At 37.2% G+C, this 19,956-nt stretch overlaps 1 protein-coding gene across 1 annotated transcript; it reads left to right on the top strand.

The window, feature by feature from the left end:
- Nucleotides 1-738: 738 nt before the first annotated feature.
- Nucleotides 739-19,896, top strand: ndufs4 (NADH:ubiquinone oxidoreductase subunit S4). The gene is made up of 5 exons (XM_079873203.1): nt 739-897; nt 9,061-9,139; nt 19,093-19,265; nt 19,351-19,424; nt 19,703-19,896. Exons 1-5 carry the CDS (start codon nt 815-817, stop codon nt 19,804-19,806), a joined length of 513 nt encoding a protein of 170 aa, XP_079729329.1. The 5' UTR covers nt 739-814; the 3' UTR covers nt 19,807-19,896.
- Nucleotides 19,897-19,956: the final 60 nt, after the last annotated feature.

Here is a 19,956-nt window from a genome sequence, read left to right as displayed (position 1 = left end):
TCTAGAAAGAGCCTTTGAAGAGACCTGAACTCAAATGAAGGGACATGCCATGGATGCTTGCTTCTGTTTTTCTTCTATAAGAGCTCTTTTTTTCCTATTGTTTGGATAAGCTAAATATCTTTCAAACTTAAGCAACAAATAAGGAGTCAAATTAAACTTAACAATGAAAACATGTGAAAGCTATTTATGTTTTATGCATGCGTTGTATATCGCATGCTTCAAATTTTCCCAAAAAGCATAAGGAGACTTTTTAATCAAATAAAAGTCGCATGTTTTCAGCAGCACCATTTTAATGTTATTAATTATAGGCAAATTATAGGTTATTAATTATAGGCAATATAATATGATAGGCAAAACCCTATCATATGATTACAGTTGCCATGTTAACTGAAAAATCATCACCTGTGATAAACATGCAATTATTAACACTGCTATGAAGTTATGGACAAATTGTACTTTTTGTGCAAGTTGGCACCCATTTGTACAAATTATGATTCATTTGATGCATTAGGTAATTAGAGTAACCTTTCTAACATGTGCCAAAACTATAGGGAAAATTATGCAACCATGCACATAAAAGAGTGTGAAATCAAAATCAGGTGTTTTGATTTATAAAGTTATTAGCTCAATTTGTCATTTGCTCTGTATCAGTAACAGACATTTCCAGAGGTGTTATAATTTTAAGATGAACATCACAAAGAATTTCAGAAACTTTCCCCCCTCTAAAGTCTCTACTCTCACTACATGAAGAGAAGAAATACGCATCGCTTGGTTTGGACGCTGTGTGTTGCCGTACAGCGGTCAGATCATCAACATGGCGTCTTCAATGTCACTCTTTGGTCTAAGCCGAATTATCTCTCTGAACTCAGTCACAAAAACATTTGTGAATCCTGCCAGGTAATAACCAGCAATTCAAATAATTAGTTTGCATTTATATATTTAGATGGGAAGAAATAACGCTCGGTCGGTTTGTTTATCTGTTTTGAGTTACAGTGTTAGCCGGTTAGCTAACTAACAGTCAGAGTGTCATCTGTTAATTCTTTAGTTTTAAAAGATGGCTGTTTGACGCACAGCCTTTGTGGTATCGTAATAGATTGTATCGTCCCTCCTTTGTTCTTAACACGTTACACGAGTAACAACTTTTTATGATAGTCAACTAATCAATAGGCTATAACCTGAGCTGTGCTTCATTTGTAACATGTAGGAATGAAACTGGCAAATACTAAGTTACTGATATATAGTATTGTTCTAATTCATCTATGCTGGTTTATTGATTATTATTGTCAGATGTAAGTGTGACTGTCATGTGTAGCTGACTGTTAGTGTGAAGGTTGTTAAGTAACGTTAACATCTATATAACATCTATTATACTATGAAAACAGTGAAAACAGTTCATCTTTGGAATATGACAATACAGATGTTTCTTTATCTGTTACCGAAGTTCTGGAATTTGCAAGATAATTCTCACATCACATTGTTGTATCCATCTGACAGATTATGTCGGAAATTGTGCTGCTATCCTCTAGTATTGATTTACTCAGTCCGATATACTTTAACACATGTCATTAGAATTATTACAATAAAGCTAAAACTTTAATTTAGTCAAGATTTTTCTCATCTTAAAGTCAACATGAAATGAATATTCAGGTTTTTTTTTTTTTTTTTATGGAATAGAGCAGTAGGCCTATTTATTATTTGCGCACATCATTATTTATCTATATCTTTAATCGTAATAATTTCCCCTCCCTCTTGTAAGGACATCTCTTCTCTGATGACATGTTTACTGGCGTGAGGGCGGGGCAACCTGTCACTCACATGACATCACAGCAATGGCAAACCTCCCTCCAATCAGTTCCCCATGGACAGAATCAAGTCCCATCATACATTTATCACATATTTACAAAGAAAAGATTATGACAACTTCTGTTTCATTCATGCTGATTGTCTCTTCCGTCCGCTGAATATCAGATCAAGACACAGTAGGCACAGTGCTGATCCTATAGGATGTTACATACGACTACATTTCTTTCGATTTGGAGATTTAGGTTCTGAATGAACAACATACTAGAAAATGAAATCCAAGCACATATGTTTTGCTGATCTTTTTCATAAATAAATATGATCTGAGGATTTTTAGAGGATTTGTAATTCTGTTAAATTGTTGACCCTGTGGTTGCTGAGTGCTCCAGCTAACTTAATTGAGCTGCCATTCGAATTTGATGTGAGGGTTTGACCAAAGACTATATAGATATACAAAGATTGTTCACTCTTTTTACTTATGAATGGGAGAAACTGCAGTGCGCTATATGGCTGAATACGTCCCCGGCCTGCCCCGTCCTAAAGCTATTTTAATGCTATTTGAGCATAAGAAACAACATTTATGGGACAGTTCATGTCAGATTTTGTTGCTGTTTTGAAATAGGCCTATGTTATTTAATTGTGAGTTTATCCAGGAGTTTTTGAGATTTCAGGATTCCCCCATTCAAATAGAAAGGACTTGGTCTTCTTGGATGTCCAAAATATAGTTGTGGTCAGAATTATTGGCACCTCTTGTATATATGATCAAAGATGGCTATAAAAATAAATCTGCATTGTTTAGGCCTATCCTTTTGATCACATTATGAAATAAATGTTTTTTCTCCAAAACATGTTGGCCACAATTATTGGCACCCCTAGAATTTTATGAGTAAAATATCTCTGAATTATATTCTCATTATATACATTTTTTATTATGGGTGACTAGGAAAATGAAATTGTGTAGCTATGGCTTCTTGTTTCACATGAGTGTAAATATGAGGAAACACAAAGGCCAAATTCCCGTAATCATCCATCACAATGAGTAAAACCAAAGAATATAGTTCTGATGTGGATCACATTTTTTTTGCTGGAGGTCCTGGACATCATGTTCAGATACATGGCATCATGGACTCTACCAAATATCAACAGATAAAAAAAAATCTAGGTCTAAAATTCCATCAGGACAACAATCCAAAACAAACATCAAAATCAACACAAAAAATGTGTCACTGAGCACAAAATGAAGCTTCTGCCCTGTCCCAGTTCCCTGACCTGAACCTTATAGAAAATGAATGGGAATCTGAAGGATCTGGAAAGATTCTGTATGGAGGAATGGTCTCTGATCTCTTGTCAGGTGTTCTCCAAACTCATCAGGCATTATAGGAGAAGACTCAGAGCTGTAACCTTGGAAAAAAGAAGGTTTCAAAAATTATTGAATAAAAGGGTGCCAATATATAATATAGCACTTTTAACAATATAGATTGTTTTAAAGCAGCTTTACAGTGATAATAAGTAATTAAAGTAACAGAGATTCTTTACAGCAGCTCCAGAATAAAGTTATTGTCCAGCTAAAGTTAGTTTTGATTGATTCACTTCCGTCGCAACGATCATTAGTTATTAATTTTGGGGCCGCTAACCCAACACCGTTCTAACAGAAAACCCTTAAGTTCTTTCTGCTCAAACTTTAATAACGCGAACCTGTGAGAACGCTGATGGCGTGCACATGTGTATTATGTGTTTAGTCTATAGGTATGCGTGTTTGAATATATACAGTATGTGCGCAGGTGTGTAGTCCTTCTTTACAAACCAACCCTCAACAAACTACTTGTCTGGCCTTAAAATTTATAACATAAAATTGTTATCGCTTCCGCGTAGCCACATGGACCGGAATTATCCCAACAATGTTTTATCTGTTGAGAGGTGAAGGGAAGGAGGCCTTCACAGGGGAGAGACTAGTTGACACTTCAGGACTGCGTTGTCGTCGTGTCCAAGCGCAGGTCCTTCATCAGATCTACGGCCTGGATCCGGCGGACTGTGGTAAACCTCGGGAGAGAGAGACTAATATTAGCGCAGACGCCATTCTTCTTATGATGTAACGAGTACATCAGGATTTATGGGAAGTGTTCCCGGTTCCGGCTGACCTAATCTTTGCAGCCTAACATTGAATTATAGAAGTCTATAATGTTTTATGTGTATGCCAGGTCAAAGACATGTGTTTTTAGTCTAGATTTGAACTGACAGACTGGGTCTGCTTGCCGGACAATGTTAGGAAGATTGTTCCAAAGTTTTGGTGCTAAATAGGAGAAGGATCTACCGCCAGCAGTCGATTTTGATATTCTAGATATTAAAGCTGGGGTAGGTAAGAATGGTCTAAAAAAACTTATTTTTCAAATTTATTTAAACTTTATGTATATATCAATACATAATTAAAATGTAAGTATTCTGAAAAAGAAAGTATAAAAATCGAGTGTATGTAGACCTCTAACGACTGTTTTAAAGACAGCTCATTATTTACATTCAGTCCACCCTCTCCCTTCTGGGGTCCTTCCAAAGCCACGCCCCCAAAACACATGAACGCGCGACTCCGACAGCTGAGCTGGAAGACGCATTATTTACCTGAGACAAGCGGAGAGGAAGGAGCGCAGTGCATGTAGCATCATGTCAGAATCACATGTAATAAAAAAATCTAACTTTATCATTATGAATATAAACAAATAAGATGTATTTTAGTAGCCTACTCACTATCAAGCTATGATATCGATATTGGTAAAGTTTAAAATATATATTTTTTGATTCGCTAACGAGCTAGTTATAACTATAAGGCAAAGCTAAAAACAGGTTGCATTGATACACGTTTTTCCATTTCCATTAGTTGCACTGTGATGAAGATGAATTTCGTGTAAGATTCATAACATATAACGTTAGGCGTACTAGCTGTTAAACATGTATTTTGTTATGTAAAGTTCCCCCCACAGCGGAGCCTGCCGTGAACGCGCAGGCTAGTAAACATGCAGGGTCACCGATGACGACGGATAAACAGTTATGGCACATTCACTGGTAGGGACGAAATGCTTTACATTGACTGGCCTGCCCATACTTTGACTACAAACTTGGTCCTCAAATCATTACGTATTATGCAATACATGTAATGTAACTTTATAACGTTGCACTCTTTCTATGAGTTATAAATAGCTAGTAAGATAATATAACGGTAACTAACGTTGCAGTAGGCTATGTAAATAATTATTCTAGCGATATGTAATGCTAAATAAGGTTTGCTAGTACATTATTTTAGCAACATGACAAGCCAGTGAATTAGCAGGTTTCAATTGTTGCTTTGCACAGTGCGTGACATTTTATCTGTATGTTATGCGGCTAGAGTTTTAACACTGAGTCAATGGGCTCCGACGGGCTTGTTTATCGTCATCGGTCTTTTTCCGTTTACCTGTCTTTGTTGTATGAGCAGGTTCCACTCAAGAAATTGGTAGTTTTGGTTGTTTGTCCGCCATTAGCACAGCTGCTCGGCACACCGGCAATCTTGATTTTGAATGACGGTACGCGCTGTGCAAGAGAGGGGCGATCAGCGCGTATGCGAACTTGATTGACACTGCTAAGACACTCCTCCTGGCTCTGAAGGCATCTGATTGGTTCTTTACACTCGGACCGAGTGGCAGTGATTGGTCAGAGTTTTTACTGTCCTGCAGCTGCTACAGAGGTCTGATTGTTTTCATTCCTTTTTCTGAACACATAATGTATTGACTACTCTCAGGATGGAAGGACCATTTCACCCAGTATAAAAAAAAGTGTTTCTGAACAGGATTACCTACCCTAGCTTTAACTGGCCAGAATTTTGAGATCGCAATAGACGTGAAGGACTATAATGCGTTAAGAGCTCGCTCAAGTACTGCGGAGCTAAACCATTTAGTGCTTTGTAAGTAATCAGCAATATTTTAAAATGTATACGATGTTTAATAGGGAGCCAATGCAGTGTTGACAGAACTGGGCTAATATGGTCATACTTCCTGGTTCTGGTAAGAACTCAAGCTACTGCATTTTGGACCAGCTGTAGTTTGTTTATTAAGTGTGCAGGGCAACCACCCATAATAGCATTACAATAATCTAGCCTTGATGTCATGAATGCACAAACTAATTGTTCCGCATTTGTCAATGAGAGCATATGACGTAATTTAGATATATTTTTAAGATGGAAAAATGCGGTTTTACACCCTGGTTGGTACGTACCCTATTGACAAAGATGAATTAATGATAAGAAGAGGATCTATGACCTCTGGAAGCATCTCTTTCAGTAGCTTAGTCGGTATAGGGTCTAACATGCACGTTGTCGATTTAGATGATTTAACGAGTTTAGAAAATTCTTCCTCTCCTGTAGCAATGAATGAATCAAATTTTTCCTCAAGGAGACTACAATGCACTGCCTGATGCGATACTGTAGTAGACGGTTGCATAGTTATAATTTTCTCCTTGATATTATCAATCTTATAAGTAAAGAAGTTTATAAAGTCATTACTGCTGTGCTGCTTGAAAACATCTGGGGTTGAAGATTATTTTTCGTTAGTTTAGCCACTGTTTCAAATAAATACCTAGGGTTTTGTTTATTTTCTCCTAATAGGGTTGAAAAATAAGCAGATTTAGCAGCTTTTAAGGCCTCTCTGTACGCAATTGTGCTCTCTCTCCACGAAATGCGAAAAAACTCTAGTTTTGTTTTCTTCCAGTTGCGCTCCATTTTTCTGGCTGCTCTCTCAAGGGCCTGAGTGTGCTCGTTGTACCACGGCGTGGGACTATTTTGTTTAATCTTCTTTAAGTGTAAAAGAGAAACTGTCTAAGTTGCTGGAAAAGAGAGAGTTATGCGATGCTGAGGAGATTAAACTGATCAGGGATATAATTAATAAAGCAATCTTTAGTGGCAGAAGTGATAGGTCTAACATATTTGTAACACAGAGTCGACTTTGCAGCCTTGGCTAAATGAAGTATACGAGACTAGATTATGATCTGAGATGTCATCGCTCTGCTGTAGAATTTCAACGGCATCAACATTGATTCCATGCAGGGTTTGGGCGGTTGGGCAATCTATTTTGCGGGCAAAAATGGGTTTGGGCGGGTGGATAAAAATTGGGCTGGTTTCGGATCAGTTCGGCGGGTTTTTGTTGCCGAAACACCGGCACTTCAGATCCTTCTTCCTGCGACCCAGTGTTCAGCAGGCAGCAGTCTCACTCCCTCTCTCACACACACACACACAACGCACGCACGCACACAACGTGCCCCCTAACCTCACACTCCCTCCCACTATTCAGTGATGCACGCGCACGCCCCTCAAACAACAACACACTAGATCGCGGGGTTTTCAAACTTAGCTAGCAAGCTGACTGATATACTGTCTATGCTGATATTGCGGTTTCATGACACTCTCATGTCAACGGCATCAACATTGATTCCATGTGATAATATTAGATCTAGAGTATGATTACGACATTGAGTAGGTCCTGACACGTGTTGTCTAACTCCAATAGAGTTCAGAATGTCTTTAAATGCCAATCCCAATGCATCTTTTCGTTATACATGTATATTAAAATCACCAACAATTAGGACTTTATCTACAGCCAGTACTAACTATCAGCCAATTCTTTGTTAAAGTCTGTATGGTGCCCTGGTGGCCTGTATACAGTAGCCAGCACAAATCTCAAACGTTATTTATCATTTACACTATATATTTTTACATTAAGCACCGACACTTCAAAAGAATTATATTTAAAACAATACGTCTCAGTAATTCTGAAGATATTACTATAAATTACATCAACACCTCCCCCTTTGCCTTTCAGACGAGGTTCATGTTTATAACAGTAATCTTGGGGGGTGGACTCATGTTCTCTCATAAAGTCATGTAATCGTCTGATTTTAGTCAGGTTTCTGTCAAACACAGCACATCTAGGTTATAATCTGTAATCATATAATTTACAATAAGTGCTTTTGAAGTAAGGGATTGAATATTCAGCAACCCAAGCTTTATCAGTTGTTCATCCGTATTATATCTGTTTTATATTTGTTGAACATCAATTAAATTTTTACCCTTAAATGGGTTTTTTGTATGTCCTAATTTGGGGAACAGACACAGTCTCTATATGATGATATCTAGGTGAAAGAGTCTCTATGTGATGGGATTTATCTGACCTCAGTGACGTGAGACAGCTAGCAGACGGTCGGTTTAGCCAGTCTGTCTGCTTCCTGACCTGAGCCCCAATTCATGTTTGAGCTCTAAGACTAGGTGCCATATTACTAGAGAGAAGAGCAGCACCATCCCAGGAGGAATGAATACCATCACTTTTCAACAGGTCAGGTCTGCCCCAAAAACTTTTCAAATTGTCTATGAATTCCATATTATTACTCTGGCCCCCTACACTTGATTTTCTGTTGATCAAAAAAATGTGGCAAAGGCCAAAACGCATTTGTTTGTGCAATTCAGTTTTTTTTTTTTTTTTGGTCATGTGTTTACTTTAAAATGCACACACATATTATTAGTTGATTTTCATTTTTTTCATTATTATTATTTTTTTTTTGGCTAATGTTCATAATGTAGGTTATAAACATCACATTTGGTTGCATGACACATTGGGCCTTATTCGCGAAACATAAGCAGAGCTAATTTCTGTTTAAATTATTTGTGAAACTGTTCTTAAATAAATCGTTGCATTCAATTTATTGCACCAGTTTTCATAGGAACATATTTCTGAATGATTAATGCAAAAATGTACTCTTATGGTGTTTGATGAATAAGATCCATTGAAGTATTGGACTGTGGCCTCCTGTCAAAAAGTCAGTAATTCGAATCTTGTCCTAATGTAAAAGCAGCTTTATGTTTCCTCACCTGTCGGCTGTGTATCGTTTACTTATTCGAAATGAGAGAGATCAGTAAGCGATTTTGTTGCTCGTCACAAATTATTGTTTGTGAATCGTGACAGACCAGCTACTGTTCAGTTTCAAAGGCTGTGACTGCAGACTGGCAGGACTACACCAATGGCTGTTTGTTGCTGACTGGCTTATAGTAGCCTGCCAGAAACTCAGCAGGCAGAATTAATGGGGGCCGAGGCGAGAGATGTGTGCCTTCCTTTCTCCTGTCCCTCGACACACATCCTCCTCCTTCAAAACATTGCACTGTGCTGTTGTTCATACCTAAGTACAGTTTTTTTGTGTATGTGTCTGCTTGTTATCTCTATTATTTTTTAAATTCATCTTCCTGTTTTGCAGGTCAATAAGCACGTCAGGATGGAGGCTTGCAGAACAGCAGGGACGGGGATCCCAGCTCATCACTGTGGATGAGAAACTGGTATGAACGTTGGCTGTTGTTTTTTTTTTTTTTTACTGTTTGGTTTTGGATTGTACTGGGTCACAATTCTTATTTGCTTTTGTAATTCTGTAAAAGTTCAAATTCTTTAACACTTATAAAAAATAATCTTTAAAATAAAAAAAAAATAGTTGGAAATTATACGGATCAAAAAGACAAAAGTATTCTGGTGTGTAAATATTTCCTGTATTTTAATTTATATGTTTTATATGTAAATTTTACACAAATATTTAGATCACGATATATGTAGATAATTTTCTATTAATAATATATATTTTTTAATAAATGCTATTGTGCATTAGACGGGGGAAAACATCCTCTCATAAAATCCATCTATACTGAAATGGAGATTTCTAATCTTTTTTTTTTTTTTTTTTCATGTCCTTGTGAAACAATAATGACCCTGTTTACCTATGAGACTTCAGACACTCTGCTGGCTTGAATGTGTGGGACAGGTTTGGCAGAGTGGGGTGTTTGGGTGGACTCTCAGACTATCTCTGATTGTGAGCGGGCAAGTACACCCCGCCTGGTTGAGGGCTCTTGTTTAATAGTAGGGGCCACTCTAAAGTAAAGCTGCAAAAGGGCCCCCAAAAAGAGGGGATTGAAAGAGAAAGGGGGAAAACAGTCCGACAGTAGCACTCACAGGAAGACGGCGGCTGTCCTTTTATAATTGGCCACAGAGCTTTCATTGTTGTTTTCAGGCGAGCTGTGCCCATTGAGCGGGATATTTGGTTGTGGTGTGGACTACCTGTCTTATTCAAGACATTTTAGAGAGCCTCCTTATTCATATTTGCTGTAAATGGCATCATACAATTTGCAGTAGTGGTAATGTAACTCTTACAAAAGATTGCAGGAGGAAGAAAAGAAACAATAACATTTTTCCATTATGGAAGTACTGTATGGACAGCCCATTCTTTTTAACTTGTGTGTATTTATGGCATGTCTATAGATCATATGGAAAGCATATGACTACAGTATTGTCTGAATTGAAAGCATCTTTTCAAAGGGTACAATTTAGGAATTCGTTTCTGAAGAACTGCACTGTGAAGATGACGTGCAGGTCCTCAGTGATCTGAGGTCATCTCAGAATGTCTTGAAGAATATATTTTGGGTGTTTTTGTATTTGACCTGAAATAAATTCTACAAGACAATTGGATCTCTAATTTTCATGGCTTACCCTGTAATTTAACACCGAAACGTGGAGACATGTTGACCAGGATTGATGTGGAAGGGACTAGGGAGAATGCATCACAAAGAGCATCAAATTCAGCACAGACAGATTTATTTATTTTTTTTAACCAAAAAGTGCTTTTGTTCAGTTTTTATCTCAAATCAAATTTGAATGTGCATCATGTGATCACAAAATGGATTTTTAAGAGTGTGTTCGAGTAACTACATTCATCATACTTGACTAAAATCAGCAGTAGATGAAAATATGAAAAATATAATTGATCATATTGTTGGTTGATTGATAAACTTGGATGAAATAATTTATAGTCTGATTAATTGGGAAATATTTTATATTATTGTCATTTATATTTTATATTCCATTTAGTCTAGATAGAGATTTATCGGATGATATCAAAAGGTAAAATAAATAAAGAGAGAATTATATTTTACAAAATCAAGCTCTGGTGTTTATGAATGATATTTCAGTCTACAATTTCTGAACATCTAATTTTGAAAATATGGGGAAATATAAAAAATCTTGAGCTCTAGTGAAAGTGCTTGCAAATGTGCCACTTTGCAGTGCAGTCAAATGTGTGGCATTGCAAATGACGGTAATTAAGGTCCTGCGTGATTGTGGCGGAGTCTGGGCACTTTCACCCTCTGGTGCCTGCACTGACTTGCTTTTGTTAGTAATTACAGTTTGATTAAGCATGCTGGGCCACGAGAAAGCCTGCATGGCTGGCCAGTGACAGAGAGCTTCACAAGGAATGTCTGAGCCGTGCAAGAGCTCATATAACCAGAGCTTTCTGAATGAACTGTGCATGAGGATCTAAGCTGCTTGTGAAACTCCTTTATATCTTTATATACTCCTTTTTTTTTTTTTTTTTTTTAATAATGCTGACGTGTAATTCTCATTCATGCCGATTCTGTTTAATATGAAAAAGACCATTATAAGTAAGCCATTTGTATTTCCCTAAAAGCATAATCAATATGGTTCTGTGGTGCTGTGAAACACTGCATTGTTTGTTTGAACATCTTGATCAGCCCAACACACCAACAGTGGCTCAACCAATGGTGTGAGTTTCGGATGGAGTCTGTTTGGCGGCCAATGGCAGACGGGATAGTAGTGTTCATGTTATGTCATTTATTTGCTATCTGCTGCTAGTGGTGTAGAAATTACACACAGTCATTTACTGAAAGTGCATGTATTTGCATGTATATTGAAATGTTTTTGCAAACCATTCTGCATACGAAAATAAATGCAAACAGCAGTGAAATTATGCCTAATTGCAAGCATGAGGCATTTTGTTTAGCAGGAGCCGTAAATTGAATGGACTTGTTAAAATAGCTGTCAAGCGTGTATCGTTGTTAGAGGCTCCAAGGTAGACAGAATTCAAGATCCAGACGTGATTCTGTCCTCCTCCCCCTTCCCCCTCTTTCCCTTCAGTGTTCATCTCAAGTGTCTGTTTTGTCTAGTTGTCCCCTCATACCAGGTGCTTGTCCGAAGAAAAAAAAACCCAAGGCCGGCAAGTAGGTTAAAGGATATGGCTCTTTAAAGAGGATCTGACAAGAGGCTTTGTGTATTAGCCACTAAATGGTATTTCATTTGCTTAACACTTAAAGTAACCTTTAAAGTGCCCAACAGCACCTTTGTGTGGCAGAGGAAGGACACTTGCACCGGCTGTAGTGCACACTGTGTTCCTCACTTCTTTTTCATCACCCTGTGATCTTCCAAAAGGGTCAACACATTTTTTTTCGACTGCTCATAGTCTAAAAATATGAATGTTAATGTAGTTGTTTGGCCTTTAGTAATAATTATAATTGGGTTGTCTTACTCATATATATATATATACATCTTTTATTAATTGTAATTGCCATTAGGCCAGTCACAATAACTACTTTTTTGTTGGGCGATATATTGTTCCAGAAATAATTGCGATATGCAATATCATTGTCATTTCAAGACCATTTTATGCCACTGAACATTATATTCATAATATAACTGCATAAAAATGCAAGTAGGCCTAAACAAATTCAAATGACAATGAACTTAGCTCTTAAGAATATTTCGATACTGGAATTAAAGTGTCAAATAATAATAATAATGTTGAATAAATAAACCTTTGCTAACAAAAAGTGCAAAATAACAAGTAGAAAAAAAACAAACACACTTGCACTGCACAAAAGGCACTTAAATGGAGATTTTCCATCTACAGATTTTCCCCTGACCTTCTTTTCTCAGTAAAGTGTAAAGGTGCAAACTATTGCTAAAAACCACAAACCCTCACCAGTCGCATGTCCATGAACAAAGGCACAGATGCCTCAACAGGCCATATCTGCTGCTTAATCTATATATTTTGATTATTATTATTATTATTATTATTAATATAATATGACAATTAGAAAATAGGAAGGGTCAAGAGGCAAAATCAATGTTCTTGTTTTGTACTATATAAGTTTCATAATCCCTTTTATGCTGAACACTGTTACATTTCTAAAAGTTACTTTTCTCATCTTTTGTAAAAAAACAAACAAAACGGGCATCAATACTGGAAAACAGTTCTAAGCAAAACAGTTATAAGTATTTCTATATTTTGTGATCTATGTGGGAATTTAAGAAGAATATGAGAGGTTGTACGCAACAATGATTTTACAATGTGTAAGAGATCATGTTAGACTTCCTTGTTTTTATATTTAATAAATTATCAAATATATTAGTAATAACAATGAACAGTTCTTCCAAGTAATATAATTTATTAGTGAAATCCAATCAGAATTTACAGTTCTGATATATATCCTTTTTATGAAGAGGGATCTTAAACATCTGAAGGTATAGTAATGTTTTTATTTAAACTTCATAATTTAATATAAGGATGGACAATAATAATGGTTCATTGTAAAAATATTTTTTTGCAATTCTTGAGTGATTTTATTTTTATCATCGTATCAAACTTCTTTGACAAGTTTCGTTATCAAAACATGTTTGAAATGTTTTAATTTATTAATTAATAATCAATATTATTTATAAGTAGCAACTGTTTTTGTCACCCAACAAATTGTGGCAAGTACTGATGGGATCTGGTCACCTATCCATTGTCACCATCAGTGGTTGTTGGCTCGTTTAAAGCCTGTAATAACCAAAAGTGGTGATTATAGTCAAGTTGTTACCTCACAATCGGACAAACTATTTCAGAACATTAACTCATGAGTCCCAACTCATTAACTTGCTAAGTCCTTAAAATTAACAGATTCAGAGGAACATTGTTCACAAATTGAAAATTGCTGAATCAGTAATGGCATTAAAGACAAGGCTACCCAGTGTAGAAAAAGGTGATTTTAAAAATGTTTTCAATGCCACAGGCATCTTGTTTTTATTTTATCTTCATTGGATGTTTTGCTTGTTGACTAGTATCTAAATCATTTTAGCAAATTGCTTCCTTCAAACTATTAGATTAAATGAGAAACACATTTGTTCATAGGGCATATAGTGTTACAATTGAAGAACATCATGTTGCTTATGCATTACACAATAAGGTGGATGCCCATAAAACATTGAAGACAAGTCCACATTTAAACACTTTCTGTGTATTCCGAGTATTTTCATGAAGTTGAAGTGTATTGGCACCAAACATAATTGAAACATGACAAATTATCTTAATCCACTCCTTCAGCCCTCATAAAAAAGATTGAAAAGACCCTTAACAAGATTTTTAGGTTATAAATGCCTGGCCAGGAGGAAGATCTTTCTAAGCACTAAAGAAACCTTGTAATGTCTGCTGATCCGCAAAGATGTGCAGATCTCTCGTTCTCATTTGGAGAGTGAATTCACATGTTTATGTTACTGGTCTGTCTCTGTTTATCATGTGGATCATCCGTCATTGGTCACAAATTGGTTTTTAACCAGAAAGTACATTTCTGTATGTGGACACACCAACCTATAATGTCTTACCAAGTCATTTTTGTTTTGGATATCTCTTAGCAGATTGATGTTTTTTTTTGTTTTTTTTTTCTTTTATTAATAATCACTATGCAAATTTGACCAGAACGATTTTGAAGGGATTGTGCTGGAACAGGGATGGAGGAGTATTATTAAAAACAACTAAATGTGAACTTGATTTATATAGATATACGGACACTACAGCCATCAGAAGTCCTTGAGAGGTTCCACCTGTAACCCTCCAATACCTTTTTTATCCACAATTGTATATATTATTGTCGGTCTGAGCTTAAAACATGCCAGTAGGCCACACATGTACATAACTTGGAGTCCAAGTATGTCAGAAACAGCCAACAGATGCCATCAGTGTATGAATCTGCTGTCGAATGTTTGTTTTTCATATTCTGAATATCAGAGTGATCAAGTAAAAGTCAAGAAACCTCTTCCGAAGGTACTGGTAAAGTTTAAAAATGTCAATTTTATGAATTTGTGGTTATCACATTTGCTTTCAAATCACTTTAGAATTCAAAAGTGGTACCTCAAGAGAATTTTTTTTTTTTTTGCTTGTAGTTCTGTTCGTAAACCAAATTCTTTCTTGTTTACACTTCGGTATAGGTTTTGTCGGCCACACTTGGCTCTACCAAGCTGCACGCAGGGCTCATTCAAGCAGTCGGCCCCACAGTCTGCCGCTCTGAAAAGGCTCTCATGCTCTTTATTCACAGAGGAGCCAGAGGTGTCAGAAATATAGACACGCTTTCACGTGACGGAGACTTTGCCAGTCTTTTCTCCCTCTCTCTTAAGCCTGGCATTCTGTCTGCACATACAGGTATTGAAGGGCTCATTGAATAGTGTCAAACTTCATAGTTCTCATTTTGCTTCCTGTACATGCAAGGAGAAAAGTGCAGTGTTTTCCTTTTGTGGTCCCTCTCTCTGGCCTAATTTTTCTTTCCCCCTTGAAGCACCATATTTAAAGCACAGTCGCTTGCTTTGTCTATGCGCCTTTGTGCATTCGTCTGTTGCTTAGATCACCCTCGTAGTTTTTGTTGTCCTTAATGTATGCAGGCAAGACTAAGTCTAGACAATTTTTTTTCCCATTTGTTTTTTTTTTTTTTGCAGGACAATAGAAATTTTTTTTTAGAAAATATTTAAGATATTATTCGGTCTGAAGGTAGGGTATATGGAATAACTAATAGTATAATTAAATATTATTTAATTGTGATATTATTTATCTTAACCAGAAATATATATTGTGGTTTAAGCACAGACATTGAATTTAAGCCTTGAATGTCTGTTTAGACTAATTGTCATTCTGCTCAGCAGTGTCTTTGAACGAGACCCCTTCTTCTCTGTCCCTTGCGCTAAACATTTCTAACAGAAACATTAATTATCATGTTGAGGAGCTTGCCATTTAAACTTTCAAGCTAACTGAATCTGATCCTAAGGTTTGGATATCCACATCATGGAAAGTTCTGACATTTTGCCAAATATTGGTTGTCATTAAGTTACTGGTGTGGTTCTGAGATAGTGGTTTAAGTCATCTTTGACAGTTTTTAAGATTTGTTCATTATAAAGCCAAACATCTTTTCCCCCTTTCACTCAAATTATCCTGTAAATTGAATGGAGCGTATGGTACTGTATTTTGTTCCCAGCCTGCTGGAGTGTCACGTGAAGACTTTGTGTAAGTCAGTGTTTGGAGGCCTTTTGTTCACAGTTCATGCTAAAGAACCTCCTTTATATGAATCAAGTGGCAGATGATAGACAATGATGAAAATTTGATTCTTTGAAGTTGTAATAGCCATTGAAATGTGTGAAGTTCCTGCATTGAAAAGAGAGCTGCTCGTAGGATTCACAACCTTGGGTGGCTGCTTGCTGGGAGGTTTGTCTGTGTGTTGTTGCCGACTTCCCATTGCTGGTCGCTAATTCCCAAAGGAATTGAACTCTCTTTGCCTTTCTGCAGACTCCTTTAGCTCAGCAGCACCACACTAGAGTCTAGGACCATGCAGCATGCTACTGTACACACATCTTTCAGATCACCTTCTTGTAACAGTCCTCTCTTATTCTTTTTATACAATAAAACATGAGCACTGTTAAAGGGGTCATGACATTTTTATTTTAATATGTTCCTTGGGGTTCACCTATGTTAATAAAGCTTTTTGCTAGAAAAACAAACACACACAGATAGATAGATAGATAGATAGATAGATAGATAGATAGATAGATAGATAGATAGATAGATAGATAGATAGATGATAGATAGATAGATAGATAGATAGATAGATAGATAGATAGATAGATAGATAGATAGATAGATAGATAGATAGACTATATATTATTATTATGTGTGGAAAAACAATTGTTTGCAACCCTCATTCTGCCCATCTGTCTGAAATAACCCGTAGGAGTGGCTCCTTTAAGGCTTTTCCATAAACGGCCACTGTCATGATTGCCTGACGTCATTGCATAAGAAACTGTATCAACACCAACTCGCAATTGCACATGAGTAAGTGTTTTAAAAACATTATCCATATAAAACCATTAGGGGTGTAACGGTACACAGAAGTCACAGTTTGGTACGTACCTCAGTTTTGGTTTCATGGAGTTTGGTACAACAGGAAAAGGCAACAAATCCCCAATGCTAGGTTTCTTTTCATTTATTTTAAACAGACAGCAGTGCAAATTACAGTTTACCTAGCAGCATTTAGTCCCCCCTGAGGTAGTTGTACTTTGTACGTTTGACTGAATTGTTTGCTTGACAACTCCGGAGAATGCCGGAGTTGTTCAGTGCGCGGCTGTGAACACTCACTGACTGAAATCTAAATCTGCATTCTGGCTAATTTGCTCATCATAAACAACAAAGTGCAGAAAAGATGCAAGAGATTCATTTTGCAGTATAGACCTCTTCAGTGATTATAAAAGGAGTTTTTGCAAAAGTGCATAATTCACATTCAAACGTTTAATAAGGTAGTTGTAGCAATGGTAAAGGTTCAGGGAAGGAGGCGGGAACTGGCGAATGTTCAACGTAACTTTTAATTCTAAAATAAACAAAATAACAAAATGAAAGTAAAGCGGCAGCCCCTCACAGACGACTGCCCCATATAAACATAATAAAACACAACATAAATAGTCCAGGCCTGGTCCTCTCTCGTCCTTCACTCTCGTTACTCCTGCTTTTATCCTTCCGGAGCTCCTCCGTGTCGCAAGTGACCCGCCCTGCTTGCCTACAATAATTATAGAAATTGTAAAAAATTACCCTGGAAATCATTTATTCATTTAACCTAGCGCTAATATTGGTGTGTTTTAAGACGATCCAGCTTAAATTGATTTGGGTAAAACTCTGCAATCAGATTGTTACCTTTGTAACTGCCCTGAATGTTTCACCTGCTGAAATCGAAACCTTCAGGTTTAATGTACTATTTAATTCAAGTTTGCAGTGTTCTTTTTCGCTTTCACACCTGAAAGCCCAGGATTCTGACCTCTTACTGGAGACCTGCTGTGAAGATCACAATAGACTGTCTCGATGCATTTTGAGAGTGTGAGAAATTATCTTGTCTAGACAAGTGCACGTCTGCATTCAAAAAAGGAAGTATTTGGCCTTTTATGCCCTTTGGGGAATAGTACAAATATGTGAGAACCGCAAAGCTTCTTTTTATGCCTTTTTTATGAGAGCGCAAATGTGAATCTTGTTTTTGGCAATCCACACATTAAAGTGTAACTTTGCCGATTTTCAACCTGCTTTGTATTGTCACAGTGTCCGTAGTTTACATTAACAATGTTACTCTTTCTCAGTGTTACCTGGACTGAGAAATTCATGTTAAATTGTCAGCAGAAGTCTTTTGACAGTTTCAGGGCTTTCGTGAAGTCTACAGATTATAACAGATTATCTGTTATCAACAGAACAGTTAGGCTATTGTAAGAGTAAAAAACACTGAAAATTGTATCATAGTCATACTATGTCTAGTCTTTAAACAGCATTAGGGCTGCACGATATATCCTAATATCGCAAATGTACATATCGCGATAAGCATATCGTAATGGCTTGCTGTATCTGAATGATTGTAATAGGCTACTTCAAAATGTTGTGAAAAGTCATTTTTAGGTCGACGCATATAGCAGAGTATAGGCTGCACTTACTGTTACTTAGCGTAACTTGCTTGATTTTGGAGTTGAGCGCAATAAGCTGCAGAAAATGACTCATTGCGGTACTGGCGCTGACACACCAAAGCGTGCGCACAGAAAGCCTCCTCTCAGACAGCGTCCAATCCCAAACTGACAGTACAGTAGTTTCTTGCAGTTTTTCCACTCCATTTGTGTTCGTGGTAATCCAGTTTGAAATGTTTTTGGAGGTTTTTCAGATTTCCGTTGCGGCATTCTCTCCATGTTTACGATTCTTTGCAGCTTTTAGTCACTGCCTACTGGTGGATACTTCACTGGAAAAAGAAAATAACTCACTCCCGCTAAATGTTTACTCTTTAAATTCTTGCACCCGGGAACCACAAGGCGACACCATTACAACAAAAAGTTTGCGAAGAAGCATTTCCCATTAAAGCAAGGTGGTATCCATAGCACACTGTTGGGAGTGGCCTTGGACAGCAACACGCCCAGTGCATTATGGGTGTTGATGTGTTTCTACCTATTTGGCAAAAGTAAAGACAACAGCTTTTCTCTGTTTTCTCTAGTCTGTATAGGCAGCCAAGTTTTATTGAAAGCCCATTTTGCCAGCAGTGAAGCACCCCTTTAACTCTTAGGATTTGATGAACAGCTTTGCCTTAAGTAGTCATATTGATTGTACCCATATGAAAATGTTCTCTTATCTCTTTCATTTTGTTAGGACATTACGGCTTTGACTGGCGTTCCTGAGGAGCATATCAAGACGCGCAAAGTCCGTATCTTTGTGCCCGCCCGCAATGCCATGCAGTCCGGCATCAAAAACACCCAAAAGTGGAAGATGGATTTTGACACCAGAGAGCGCTGGGAGAACCAACTGATGGGCTGGGCCTCCTCGTGAGTGGGCGTCATTATGATAAATGTGCTTTTCGAATTGCTGGATAAAATCCATTGTGTGAATAATTTTTTATTCCCAATCCAGGGGAGACCCCCTCTCCAACATGGTGCTTGCTTTCAGCACTAAGGAGGAGGCTATCGCTTTCGCAGAGAAGAACGGTAATCCATTTAAAGTTTTTCCACTATCGTGACCATATTTTTTAAACACGACAATCTTCCTATTAGAATCGCATCCAAAAATGTCTCTTGAGAGAGAGGATGCTTAGCTTTGAAAAGGAAATGTGTTTGTGTTTGTGGCATAAAGATTTGCATTTATCCTCACCCTGTCTTCTTCGGCCTGGTGTTTACACTGCACATCAGCAGCAGTGGACGTATCCCAAATCCAGCCTGTAAGATATACTTGGCTGAGCCTGCTCTGCGCCTGTTTATTTTTACAGGTTGGAGTTATGATATAACAGAAAAGAGGGTCCCGAAGCCGAGAGTGAAGTCATATGGAGCAAACTTTTCCTGGGACAAAAGGACCAGAAGGTCGGCCAAGTAGAAGTCCCATCTCTGCCTGTCTGTGTTATCTTTAACAGACCTGTAAAAAATAATATACTCTATGTATCTAATAAACTTTCTTTACAACATCTGTTTTTTTTTTATTGTGCTTCCTTTACCAAGTCTGGAGATTATGTCACGAATCATTGTA

This window comes from Squalius cephalus (genome assembly GCF_949319135.1).
Source record: "Squalius cephalus genome assembly, chromosome: 5".
NCBI lineage: Eukaryota > Metazoa > Chordata > Actinopteri > Cypriniformes > Leuciscidae > Squalius > Squalius cephalus.
Note: the sequence above shows the minus strand (reverse complement) of the source record. Positions and strands in the feature narration are given on the sequence as shown.